Below are 12,819 nucleotides of genomic sequence, written 5' to 3' on the forward strand. Positions count from 1 at the left end.
GTTTTGTATGGGTACACATGGGTTCATGTTCACACGTGGTCACATGCATGCAGAGGTCAGAGGTAAATGCCAGTGTCTTTCTCTATCACTCCCCACCTTATTTTTTGAACAGAGTCTCTCCTTGAGCCTGGACTTCACTGATTGGCTAGACTTGCTGGCCAATGAGCTCTTGAGATCTTGCTATTTCTAATTTCTACCCCCAGCCCACCTGAACCTGCACTAGGGTTACACAGGCTACCAGGCCTTGTTTTTACATGGATGTTGGGATCCAAGTCTTTATGCATACAGGCACTTACTGACTGAGGCATCTATCCCCAGCACCAAATGCCATTCATTTAAACAGTAAGAACTAACTTAATGTCATTTATATTAATTATAATTTTTTAAAATTCTTTTATTATTCTTTTTTAACAAACAGCCCCAGGGATAGGGGACTAGGGGAGGAGAAGAGGGGAAGTGAGACTCCAGACCCACAAGCCCTCCCCACCCACCCCTTTCCCCTTATATATTTATAATCTATATACAAGCCCCGGGGATGGGGGTCAAGGGGAACTCCCTCAGCAGGGTGGGGGCAATCCAGGCTCCTTCTCCCACCCCCCCCCGACCCAGGCTCCTCTGCTCTTCAGGGAGGCCCTTCTCGAGAAGGTGGGCCTGCCCGTTCCCAAGGCTTAGGCATCCAGCACAGGGCATCTGGTGGAGAAGCCTGCTGGTAGAGGTCAATGCGCTGAGTTCGGAATACTCCACTGTAGGTGGAAGGTGGGGCCTTGAGATGGGAATTGAGACCAGAGAAGGACCTTCCAGATGGGGGAGTCCGTGATGACCCAGGACCCCCAAGGTTGCTGCTCAGCTTTCGGTAATCCTGGAAAGGCTTTAGTTCTACTGGGTGCAGCTCTGCTCGCCCCAAGCTAGGGGCGAAGGGCCTGGCAGGTGAAGGTAAGACCCGAGCAGCAGGAGCAGGTGGGGGCCGCACAGCTAGATTGGGGGGTTGGAGAGCAGGACCCACAGGTAACAGAGAAAGGGGGGGTGGAGCAGGGGGTGGCGCTGGTGGCAGGGAGCCAAAGTTNATCACTGGCAGCTGTGAGTCTACCACAGGTAGAAGCATCTGCTGAGCAGGGGCTCCAGAAGGAAGGAAGCCACTCTGGCCGCCAGGCTGCAGAGGAGTAGAGTAAAATTCTGAAGGGGATAGCAGATCCTGGCGTACCTGAAGCAAGGGTGGGTCAGGCAAAGGGCTGGGGCAGAGAGCTGCAGAATAGAGGAAGGACGGTGGGGGGTAGAGAACTCCCCCAGCAGGCAACTTCCCCAGCTCTGTGGCTGGCAGTGCTGAGAAATCCAGAAACTGGCCCTTGAGAGCTACCCCAGAGAGCAGTGNTGAGGGAGGGGCTGGACCTGGGGGCAGATACAGAGGCTGTGACCTGTACTGGTGCAATGAGGGTGTCCCAGGACGGAAGCCTCCACTGTTGGGATGNAACTGAGAGTCGATGGGTGCACCCCCAGAGACCTGTTGGGAATTAGGAGGTCCAGGGCTGCCATAGAAGACCTCAGGGTACAGACGTTGATCTGAAAGGCCGGGCTCTGGACCACACTGCCCAGAACCCAGGTTCTTGGGCTGTGGCTCAGCTGAAGCAGAAGCCCTAGGGAGCAGCTCCCAGTCTCTGGATATGGGAACGGCCTCTGTGGCTGATGCCACCAACTCCTCTCCTTTTAAAGTGTCTCCGACCACTAGGCACAAGTCTGAGTCCTTGTTGCTAGTGCCAAACTCAACTTGAGAGCCTGGTCGGTGGGCTGGTCGGAGAGGGCCTGGCTCTGGGCCTTGATCTGTGCACTGTGACCATTCTGTGCCTATGGGCCCAGGGGGCAGAGGTTGCTCCCGAGGCAGCTCCTTTCTTTCCCCTTCATGGGAAGCAGGTGGCCGTCTCCTAGGAGGTTCAGAGGGTTCAGAGCCAGACACACTCTCACCAGGAACAGCATTCAGGGGTGAGGGTCCTCCAGGCCACTTGGGGGTCCCTCTGCTGATCCCTTAAGTCCTCCATCAGGGGAACTTCGCTGACTGCAGGGACCTGATGACACCTGAGAATCTCCACTCCACTGTCAGACTGACTCATCTCTGTGCCTGCCACATCCTCAAAGGGACTCAGGGGCTCCATCCAGGGCTCGATGGAGCCAGGCTGGTAACTCGGCTTGTGGCAGTAGGTAAATGATTCCAGATATGGGGAGTTAGGGCCTCTGTGCCTGAATCTCTGGATTCTTCCTGAGGGCCTGGGACCTCAGGCTTAGAGCCCAAGAATCCAGAGCTATGAGAAGCTGGCACAGTTTCCTCCTGCAGCAGCTCCGGTTTTCGGGGAGGCCGCTCCCGCTGTTTGGGGGGAGGGATTAACCCCGGCAGAATCCAGGGAGGCCCGCCCACCCCCCTCACCATCTGCCCTGGCTCCTCAAAGTGGGGGTCAGAACTGATAGAGCTGCTGGCCCTTGGGGGGGTCATAAGGGGTTGGGGGCCGAGGGGAGGAGCCCTGAGGGGCTTGGGGAGGCCCAGGCTTAGGCCTTGGGTGCCCCCCTGGTGCAGTTACATTTCCTTGGCGGCTGCTAAGTTGGTCCAGAGCCTGTTGGATGCCAGCAGGGTTGCTATGGATAACTTGGTCCAGGCGGAAGATAGCAGAACTGCTGGGGGGTGGCGGAGGCAGAGGAAGACCCCGAGGTCGCTCCTCAGGAGGACGGCTTCGGTTCTTGGGAGAGGGCCGGCTCCTCTTATCCCCTCGTCCTGGGCCGGTCCGTCCCCCAGGGTCTGCACCACCACCTCCACTACTGCCACCACCACTGCCATTCTTGCTCCCAGTGCCTGGGTGCTGGTTTTGACGATCCATGCCTGGCCGCTGACTTGAGAAGCTCCGCTTGCTCAAATCCTTGGCTCGTTGGCTCAGGTCTCCACGAGACATAGTTGAAATGCCTGGTCCAGCCCCACCTGCATTGCCCCCAGGAGTCCCCACAGCTTTAGAGGTCATAAGTGCTGCTGGGGGAGTCTCCTTGTCACCCCGGCGCTCACTGGCAAAGTCGCTGCTCTCTGATGCAGTCTCCCATTCCTCATTGGCTTGGTCTGAGTTCTGGTTTGACAGATCAGGAGACTTAGCAGCTGTGCGGCGAGGGGGTGGGGGAACTGTGGCTGCTGTTAGTGTCTCCTCGGGTCCAGGGGTAGAGGCTGNAAGGGCTAGGGAAGGGGGCTTGCCATCAGCTCCTCTGGCAGCGTTTTCACGTTCTTGTTTTAGCCTTCGGAAACGAGGTGGTTTGTCCTGCTGCTGAGCTCTGCCATGTCGCCTCCGTCGGGGTCGCTCCCTGTCTTCCATGCCTACACCCATGTTGCCAGCTCGGGACATGGGGGACAGAGGCCCTGAGATCAGCTTCTCTTTTAAAGGCTCTTTACTTGGAGACAAAGGACCTGTTGTAGGTTTCTTTGGAACCAGAGACTTGGCAGGCGGACCCAACCAGAGCGAACAGGAGGGGCCGCCCCCACCTCGCCCGGGTGTGATGGTACTCCTCTGGGAGTGAAGACGCGTCCACCTCGGGCAGTGGAGAATCGGACTGGGGCTGGCGATGGGGGAGCTCCTGGTTGTGCGGGGGTAAGAGGGACCTGAACAAGCACCCCCTCTTTGGGCGGGGGGGCTTCCTTGTCAGAGGGGGCCAGGTCACTCTCCTGAGTCTCACTGCCCATTTCAGAGCCACGCTGGCGGCGTCTCTTGGGGATTTCTTCATATTCTGAACCCTCACTTCGTGTCTCACTGGCAGTGCGGCCTCGGGGAGCAGAAGGGTGGTTTGAACCAGGCCAGAGGGATGTACACCGGGAGGGTAGAAGTCCAGAGGGGGGCCGGCCCTGGAGAAGCCGAGGGTCCACGTAAGGAGGAATCATCATCTAGCGGGGGTCAAAGTTCATTGGAGGCATTGGTGTGGGCCGGCCCAGAGCTCCTGGGTACAGGGCTTTGGGAGGTGGGGGCGGTGTTTGTGGGGCAGGTACAGCTCCCAGGGTCACAGGTTGTGGTGGTGATGGGGGCACTGGGGCAGGAGGGGCAGTGCCTTGTTGCTGCTGCTGCCACTGTTGTTGCTGCTGCTTCAGGAGCTGCTCCTGTTGCTGCCGCTGGAAGCGAGGAGGCAATGACTTCTGGTATTTGGGGTAGCCCAAGCCCTGACTGGGGGGCTGGCGAGTAGAACCAACCCCATCACCTTTGGGTTCCATTTTTGGGGCTGGGGGTGTGGTAGGTGGAGGAACCTCTTCTGGTAGTTCAGGACCCTCTTTTGAAGGCAGTTGGGGTTCCACTGGGATGGCTTCGAAGCTGCCACCACCCCCATTCACCAGAGTGGGAATGGAGCCACCCCTGGACTGGGGGCAGCCTGTAAAGGAGGGGCTTGTGCTGGCTCTTCGGGGTCTTTCTCTGGTGTTGGTGGCAGAGCTGGAGGTGTAGGGATTTCTCTGCGGACTAGAGGTGGTAGAGCTGGGGCAGCAGGGGTAACAGGTGGGGCTGTAGGCTCTGCCTTGAGCCGCTTGTCAGGCGCCCCAAACTTTTCATCAAGACGCTTAAGTTTCTCAGCACAGGCTGCCCGGCGCTCCTCCTGCCTGCTCTTCCTCTTTTCTGCCCATCATTTTCCTGGTCCAGTTGGTCAAACTCTTTGAGATTATCCTCTTTAAAAATAGAAGGCCGGGGGCTGGTGAGATGGCTCAGTGGGTAAGAGCACCCGACTGCTCTTCCGAAGGTCCGGAGTTCAAATCCTAGCAACCACATGGTGGCTCATAACCATCCGTAACAAGATCCCTCTTCTGGAGTGTACTTACATATAATAAATAATAATAAATAAATAATAAATAATAAATAAATAAATCTTTAAAAAAAAAGAATAGAAGGCCGACCACAGGCTCTACAAGGCGCATTGGTGGCCCTGAGCCCCGGGGGCCCGCCACACGGGGAAAACGGCTGGGCCCACCGGGAGTCCGGTATCTGTAAGGCCCCTGGGGTGCATAGGGCGGAGGGAATGGGAGATATGGGGGATACATAAAGGGCGGCATCATCCCGCGGTAGGGAGGGAACTGGGGCAGGCCTGAAGGCTGCAGCCCACCCCAGGGATCATGGCCATGATGAAGTTTGGAGTCTGGGCCTTCCAGGTCATCAGGGCCACGCCCACCTCCGTCCCTCCAAGTTGTAGTTTGGGGGCGGAGGCTTGGTCCGGGCCCAGACGACTGTTCGGCAGACTCCCTTTCCTTGGCAGCCTTGTCCTGGTCTCCAGTCGCCTGCAGGGTCGGAAATTCCTCACGAGAGAATCGCGACAGTAGGTTTGATGCCCTTCCACCATCTCCATGGGCTCCATGGGTGACACTGGCTTGCGCCCGGGACTTTACCCCGTTTGGAACCGAAGGAGTATTCTCGGGAGCTGTTGGGGGTCGTTTCGGCTGGTTGGAGGCAGGCGTCTGTGAAGCCGGCAGTGGCTGTGATTCCGGCGGCTGAGCGGTTGAGGCATCGGAACTCTTGGGGTCGGACTGCTCCTGCTTGCTTGCCCATCCTGTTCTAGTGTCTTTCGGCACAAGAGAGACATTGGGATCATTGCCTTTGTTCTAGGCTTTCAGGCTTGGAGGTTGGCTGGGGGTGGCATACGCCAGGCAATGGCAACTTTTCCGAGACTCTGCAGGCCATGTCGAGGGGCAACAGCGGGTTTCTGGATCTCTAAGGACTTATACGTATCAAACAGGTTGAGCAAGGAATACTTCTTTCCATCCTTCCGCTTGGCAGTCGGCCCCGAGCGATTGGACATTGCGCTGGAAGCTCATTGAGTACTTTGGGTCCTGCAGGCACCTCCCCCAAAACGAGCCGGTGCCTGGCCGGGTGCGTGGGGGTCCGGGACCCGGGCTCAGAGGCTTCCCCGGGCGGATGGCGGCGGGGCGGGGGCGGATGGCGGCGGATGGCGCCGGGCTCACCTCCTCCCGTCTACCTCGCTCACTCCGCGGCTGGGCCATATTAATTATAAATTAATCTTGATAAGTAGGTATTTGTTAGTTGAACATATGTGGACATGTGGGCCTCTCCCACTTCTACCTGAGGTAGAAGACTATCTTGAATCCTAGTGTTGTCAATTATAAAAAAATCATTATGATACACACACACACACACACACACACACACTTTGTTACTCCTTGGTAGATTATTGGATATAAATAATATAGGACTACTTCTTTGGCACCAATATAAACTCTGTGATAAAGTATAGTTAAAGAGTTGAGTATGAATAGGTTATTTTTTTAAAAATGAATTTGCCTATCTAATCAATGTACTAGAGATATTTTGCTGTTAAAAAGGTAAAGTTTAGCAGCAAGATAGAATGAATATAATTTTTCCAAAAGAAAGTTTTTTAATATTGCTTCTACCACACACAAAATAATATGCTCCAAATACAAATGTTCAGTAATTACTGATAATTACTAATTACTCCCACATTTTTACTCTTTAATCCCAAATGTGTGGTGAGCTCAAGTGTTTTCAATTATAGTTTGTTCCAGATAGAACCCCCCTTAACCCCCAACACACATACTGCACAGGTGCCCCTTTCTCAGGATGAAAATCTATGTAAGTCCTTTAAAAATGTGTTCTTAAATATTCCCCATGCTGACCCAAGCTGAGTCTTTAAATAGTCTCAAGTTTTTTTGTAGGAAAATATTGGAAACGCTCAATGCTGTCTGATTTGTGTAAAGTGTAAAGTTCAAAGTTCGGATCATGACTAAGCATTGAGGGTAACTGCATCTTGATTGGCTGATTACACTTTAAAAGGATCTTGTGGGACTCATGGGGAAGCTTGGAGGGTGGACAGAAGGGAAACCATTAGCCTAGCTCTTACCCCGCTGAAATGGAGAGCCAGGCCAGAAGCCACAGCCCCACACACTGTACTCAGCTTCCCACCGCTCACAGTCAGCCAGTTCTGGTTGGAGGGGGCTCGGTTGAAGTTGTCTTTGAGCTGGGTGGGAAGGGAGGTCTCGGGCTCATCACAGTACAGGCCTCCCCACTGTTCATCACAGCTGGATGTGGAAAGAGAGAAAGGCAGAGTCAGCCTCAGAGAAAGCCAGTGAGTACTGCCACATTACAGAAGCCAGACCTGGGCAGTTTAGGGCTGTAAGACCCAGAAAGGCCACAGCTCTTCAGAATTGCAGAGCTTTGCTAAAGATCACCTGCTTCCCTTAACAACACAGCAGGTTGCATTAACCTCCTCCAGGCTGGGTGGAGGGAAAGAAACAAGTTTAAACAATAAAGTCCTAACTCAGGTGAACAGGCCTGCAGTTGCCCAAGCACATTTCTGGGGATAAGAATGTATGGAATTGTTCTCTCTCATAGAAGCTTCCAGTGATTTAAGAACCACGTGGCTGTGTGCTAAACAGCAGCCATGCTTTGGATGATCACAGCCATCCCCAGACAGTGTTCTCAGCTCTCTGTTCAGGGAGTCTGCTCAGGGCTCTTCAGAATCATCCTGGATATGGGATACAATCATTGATCAAGGGCCGGATTTTTCCATGTCTATAGAAGATTAGTGGAAAAGATCATATGCATTCTCTATTAGCATCTGTACATTCAACCAAACAGCACAATTTTGGAAAATGAAACATAACAGGCTGTAGTACGTGTGTACATGTGTGTGTATGTATGTGTATACATGTCTATCCAAATGCTTAAAATGTAGATTCTCCCAAAGTTGCTAAAGTTCTACGAGAATGCTATGGAGGGTTCTCTGTGAAATATACTTCATAATTTGATCAGATATGTTTATATCTGATATATGTTTATTATATACAAACGACATGAGAGTTATCAACTACATCCCAACAAATGCATGTACTCACTTCTATCTAGACTTAATATGTTATTTTTGATGAGAATTTATTGAACTCCTGAAACTTTTCTATCATCTTTTTCAAGGTTCAAATGCATCACAGAAACAGAAGAAAAATGAATATTGTCAATTACAGTTCAGCTTTCTCTTGACAATGTAGCTGTTGTTCAGGTGCTAATCACTCAGGGAGAGTAGTTACACTGCCTATCAGGTCACAAAACCAGTTCTAGAAAGTCCCTGGATGGAATAAGCCAAGATATTTAGACAGAAGAAACATTCCAACTTACACACAGCTTCCCTGGACGCATCTCCCGTGGCCACTGCACATGTCTAGACAACCATCCCCAATGTAGACATTATCTATTGCCCATGTCTGCTGCTTGTCAAAAGGCGCTGGCTGATGCCAGCGGAAACGAGTGGCTTGAGACCTTGGGAGAAGAAGAGATTTACAATGAAGAAAATGTATTCTAGTAAGCTTGCAGAGGGCAACACAGAGGCACACATGCCCAGTCCTATTTCCAAAAGAACATTCATTATTGCAACAGCCCATGCAAACCTCTGGTTAACAGTACTAGGCCAAACAAATAGATTCAGCATGGATTTTGCCCCCGGGATCTTGCTGGGTCTTGTAAAAGAAGACTACATCATAGGCTAATCCTAAAACCAGAAGCCTGAGGGGAACAATAAAGGTCTGAGTTTTGCAAGGAAGTCATTGTACAGAGACATCAGGGCTGTAAACTAGGGGAAAGATGCCTCCCCTTGAGCAGCTGTAACCTTCCTGCCTCTAACTTAGCACAGAGTGTGGGCTGGGTTTCCTGCTCTTCCCCTGCTTTTGTGCAGTGACACTCTGCATCTAGGCGCAGATCTCCTAATGGAAGCCTTAGGGAAAGGATAAATGTGAAACAGAGAGATCACTGAAACCCTAGATAATTATATATGGAGAAGAGAGGGGGTAAGAAATAAACCCTGGCTTATTTTAGGAAACAAATACACGTAGAATCATCAACACCTCTCCTTCGCTGTTTGGAGAGCATCTTGTTCAGCAAACAAACAAATACATGTTCACAGCCACCAGATGGCAGTAAGATCCAAACAATACCCAGCCCACATGCAAACATTGAAAACCTGTAGAGGGTACATTGTGGTTCCTGAGCCATGTGCATTTTATACTAAAAGACTTAAAATTTTGATTGGGAGATATGTGTTTCAGGAAGGGGAAAAGATGAAATAACAGCAGCAGCATTACATTTTCTAATCGAAGACACGTACATAAAATGTGGCCAATAGTCAAAACAGAACAGCATAGAAGTAAGATTTCCATTCTGGAACACAGCCCAGTTCAGTGTGTGTCCTGAGCATCTTGGCAGGAGCTGACTTCTCACAGCCCTTGCTCTCCAGCTCCCACACGCCCAGCAGAGACGTCTCATCGGCTCACATCTCTCACTTCATATTGCATTGAGTTTAACCACTAAGCTGTCCTTGGTCTGTGGGTGAGCAGGGCCTCTCCTCTGCTCCCTTTTGATGGCCATCTTAAGCATCGCTCCTCACTCCTTGCTCCTTGAGGCTTCCAGAGCACACGGAACTCATTCCTACCTTTCTGCATTTGTGGTTTCCCCTGGAGAGGATCTCTCTCTCTCTCTCTCTCTCTCTCTCTCTCTCTCTCTCTCTCTCTCTCTCTCTCTCTCCCCTTGCCTCATGTCCTTTAAGGTCTCACAGGAAACATCAGTCCTCAAAGAGACTTTTTTTTTTCTGACCCTTTAAAAAATCACATTTGTTTCATATTATTTAGACCCATGGCAATCTGCTCTTCTGTGGTGTTTAACACAGTCTAGCATGTGTGTGCATATGTTCCAGGGCCACACAGTTCCTTCCTGGCACATTAAGTCATAAGGCAGCATGTGGGGCAGGCAGATCCTTTTGACTCAACAGGGAGCTGATATTCAGGAGCCACTGTGTGCAAAGGGAGCTGTGTTGTATTGATGCCCACCCCTACCACTGCTGTAACCTCAGCGGCTCTGCTCGTATAAATGACTGAATTTATTACCATTCTGTTTCTATACAGCAACATCTTGTAACACAGTGGAACATCCCATTCTCACAGCTCATAACCATCCACTTTGAGATGGAGCCAGCCTGCACATTGTTTAATCTGTCTTTTGATTTTATTACAAATTTTCTGAAGTGCAAGGAATATTGTTTTGTGTCCTCAGTGCTTATCGATAATAACAAGTAATAAACTTTCCCTGTTCCCCAATATCACACACGTTTACTAAAGTCCTTGTCACCTTATAAAGTGTCCATTTATAAAGCAGTTTCTTTTGTTAATTATTCTCTCTGTTCATCATTTCACTGTCTGTGGTGCTTATAAATGGGATTTCATAAACATCTACTGAAAGAATATTAAGTTGACAGCAATAAAGATTCTCAGAAAGAGCAAATAGAAGGCATCTTGCAGGTGACTGACGGGGAACTAGAGTCAGTAGTGCAGGGACAGCAGTTTGGTGGCTGCTGGAGGCGAAGGCTGGAGAGGCGGCACGAGCTGCCTAGCCGGTGGTGGCTTTTTGATGACTGGCTTTGTTCAGTCACAGTCTGGGCAGTCTCTGAACAGAAAGGCTGCACAGGAGATTTAAGAGCCAGATGAATTGCTGGAGGTGACGGCTTTTGTGGAGAGTTCCAGCACGGCCCCCTTTCAGTCTATGCCTCTCTCTCGAGTTCCACAGAAAAGGAGTCAGTAGGAGGCCATGTGAAGATTGTACTGAAACTGGAGTTGGGCGATGGGTCTAAAGATAAGCAAGCGAGTGCTCCAATTTGTACTCTGGCACCAGTGAGCTCTATGTTCATGGTGAGCAAGTGAATTATTCCGACACAATGAGGAGGTCAGATACGACAATTTCCGAGTCCCCTTTGAAGTGCAGTGGCTTTATATTCTTAGGAATAGCGATATCTGGTGGTCACATACTCACAGGCAAAGGCACCAGCCATTATTATTTTATAGGAAGAAGAAGCACTGTTTTTGATGAACATCGTACATCTAGATTCTTTACAATTAAGAGTCTTCTTATTCAACCAAAATGACACTCAGGAGTTGCAGTTAGCCTTTGACTGAAATGTTGACTATAATTTTAGGGCACTTTTCCATGATTTCACAAATAAAAATACTAATTTTCTTTTCAAAAAAGAAGAAGAAGAAGAAGAAGAAGAAGAAGCAGAAGAAGCAGAAGCAGCACTTTCATTAAAGGGAAGCAGTGCAATGTTGATACAGAGAGAGAATATGGAAGTTGAATTCAACCTCTAAGCCTTTCCAATGAAGCAACTTATTCCCAGCCCTGCCTGGCCTCACTGTGAGAGGGGCCAAATCACTTAGATCTATATGCTGACACCTTCCCATCTGCAAAGCTCAGAAAATGCTGCCTCCTGACTCACAAGGGTGTTGTGAAAATTAATTAGTTGTTCATGTTTACCAAGACCTACGAGTGCTCTGGCGCCTCCCTCGGCAGGTGTCATTGCTTATCCTGAAGGTCCTGTCTAATGATGGCCGCTACCAGCTGCTGCTTCTCAAACTTGGAGGAAAAAGGCCCCCAGAGCAGATTTCTTATTTTCACATACCCTTGAAATCTCTCCTTTTGATTATTTTCTAAGTTTGCACCATTTCCTCCCCATCAAGACACTGGAGGTGATTCCAAAGTACAGGTCAGTAATATCAATTGCTAAGCATTAATATATCACTGCAGACACCACGCCATGCACCTCCCCCAGGACGCGGTCACGCCTTTTAACAGGTTTTGGTACACATTTCATACTCTTAGATTCTGCAGGGTGACTCCATTTACCCACGAAGACTTCGCTGCCATCATCCTAATGCGAAAAACTCCATTGAAAGATACCACAGCTAATGATCTCGGTCTTTCCGATCTTACCTGATATTACATTTACCCTCAAAGAGATACCTATAATTCTCAAGCTACCTCTTAATCTGCTGCTGAAGATGGTGAGGCCCAGTGCCTTAGTCATGCACCAATTCACTAATAAACCAGTTGACAAGGCAAGGATCACTTGACATATTATACACACACACACACACACACACACACTGGATATATAGTGTTTATTACAACTCATAACAAAACAAAACCAATGTTAGAAAAATGAGCATTTATGAGCCACTCCACTAGGCTCTTCTTTTCTCTGGAGAGGAGCCCACGGTGACCTTCACTGTATGTCAGTACGGCCCCTGAGTGGGTGACATGGGGACAGGGGAGGAAGAGAGCTGCAGCTTTGTGTGGGGTCGGTCTGGTCTATGTATACCGATGCTGCTGACACTCCATCAGCAATGATAGGAGCACAGTGATGATGATCTGCAGGAAGACAACAGCCGAGACAAACAGCTGAAACAGTGGAAATGCTGGCATTCCCAGCAGCTCGCTGCCAAGCTCAGGTCCTTGACATCAAGACTTTGGAGTACTTCTGTTGGTGCTGAAGAGGATATGTGTGACCAGTCAGGGAGTGGTATGCCCCAGGAGCCACCAACTCTCTCTGTCATCAGCTGAGAAAGGGCCCCATGACCTGCTCCACAAAGGACAATCCTATGCCACAACACTCAGTGATACTGGAGACGAGAGAGCTTAAAGGGAGCTTGAGGCTTAAATTATTCTGATTTGTATCCTGAGTTGCAAAAACTTTATGACACTTTGTGAGACCAGGAACTCTGAGTGATGAATACTGAAGAAGTTATGAACAAGAAATTGCCAGCTTTAGCTGTGATAATTACATCACAGCTGTCCAAAATCCTCTTCCTGTCTAGTAACGTGCGCTGAAATATTTTCAGTTAAAATGCTATGATGTCTCGAATTTGCATCAAAACAGCATGAGGTTAGAGTGGGTGTGTTACTTAGGAATCGGTGTTGGAGGAGCACCGTAACTATAGCTACTGAGCACATGGGAGTCTCTGTACGCTTGCGCTTTTTTTTTTTTTTT

The 12,819-nt window shown here is 49.9% G+C and overlaps 1 protein-coding gene across 2 annotated transcripts in view; it reads right to left on the minus strand.

The window, feature by feature from the left end:
* Positions 1-12,819, minus strand: part of Reln (reelin) — a 447,612-nt gene that overhangs the window by 47,784 nt on the left and 387,009 nt on the right. For both annotated transcript variants that reach the window (XM_021190313.1, XM_021190312.1), the window contains exons 47-48: positions 8,133-8,273; positions 6,862-7,039 (exon numbers count right to left, since the gene is read on the minus strand). In XM_021190313.1, the coding sequence (XP_021045972.1) occupies positions 6,862-7,039; positions 8,133-8,273 (319 nt within the window). The remainder of the gene's footprint in view (positions 1-6,861; positions 7,040-8,132; positions 8,274-12,819) is intronic.

The sequence above is a fragment of the Mus pahari genome, chromosome 2 (assembly GCF_900095145.1).
Source record: "Mus pahari chromosome 2, PAHARI_EIJ_v1.1, whole genome shotgun sequence".
NCBI classification, from domain to species: domain Eukaryota; kingdom Metazoa; phylum Chordata; class Mammalia; order Rodentia; family Muridae; genus Mus; species Mus pahari.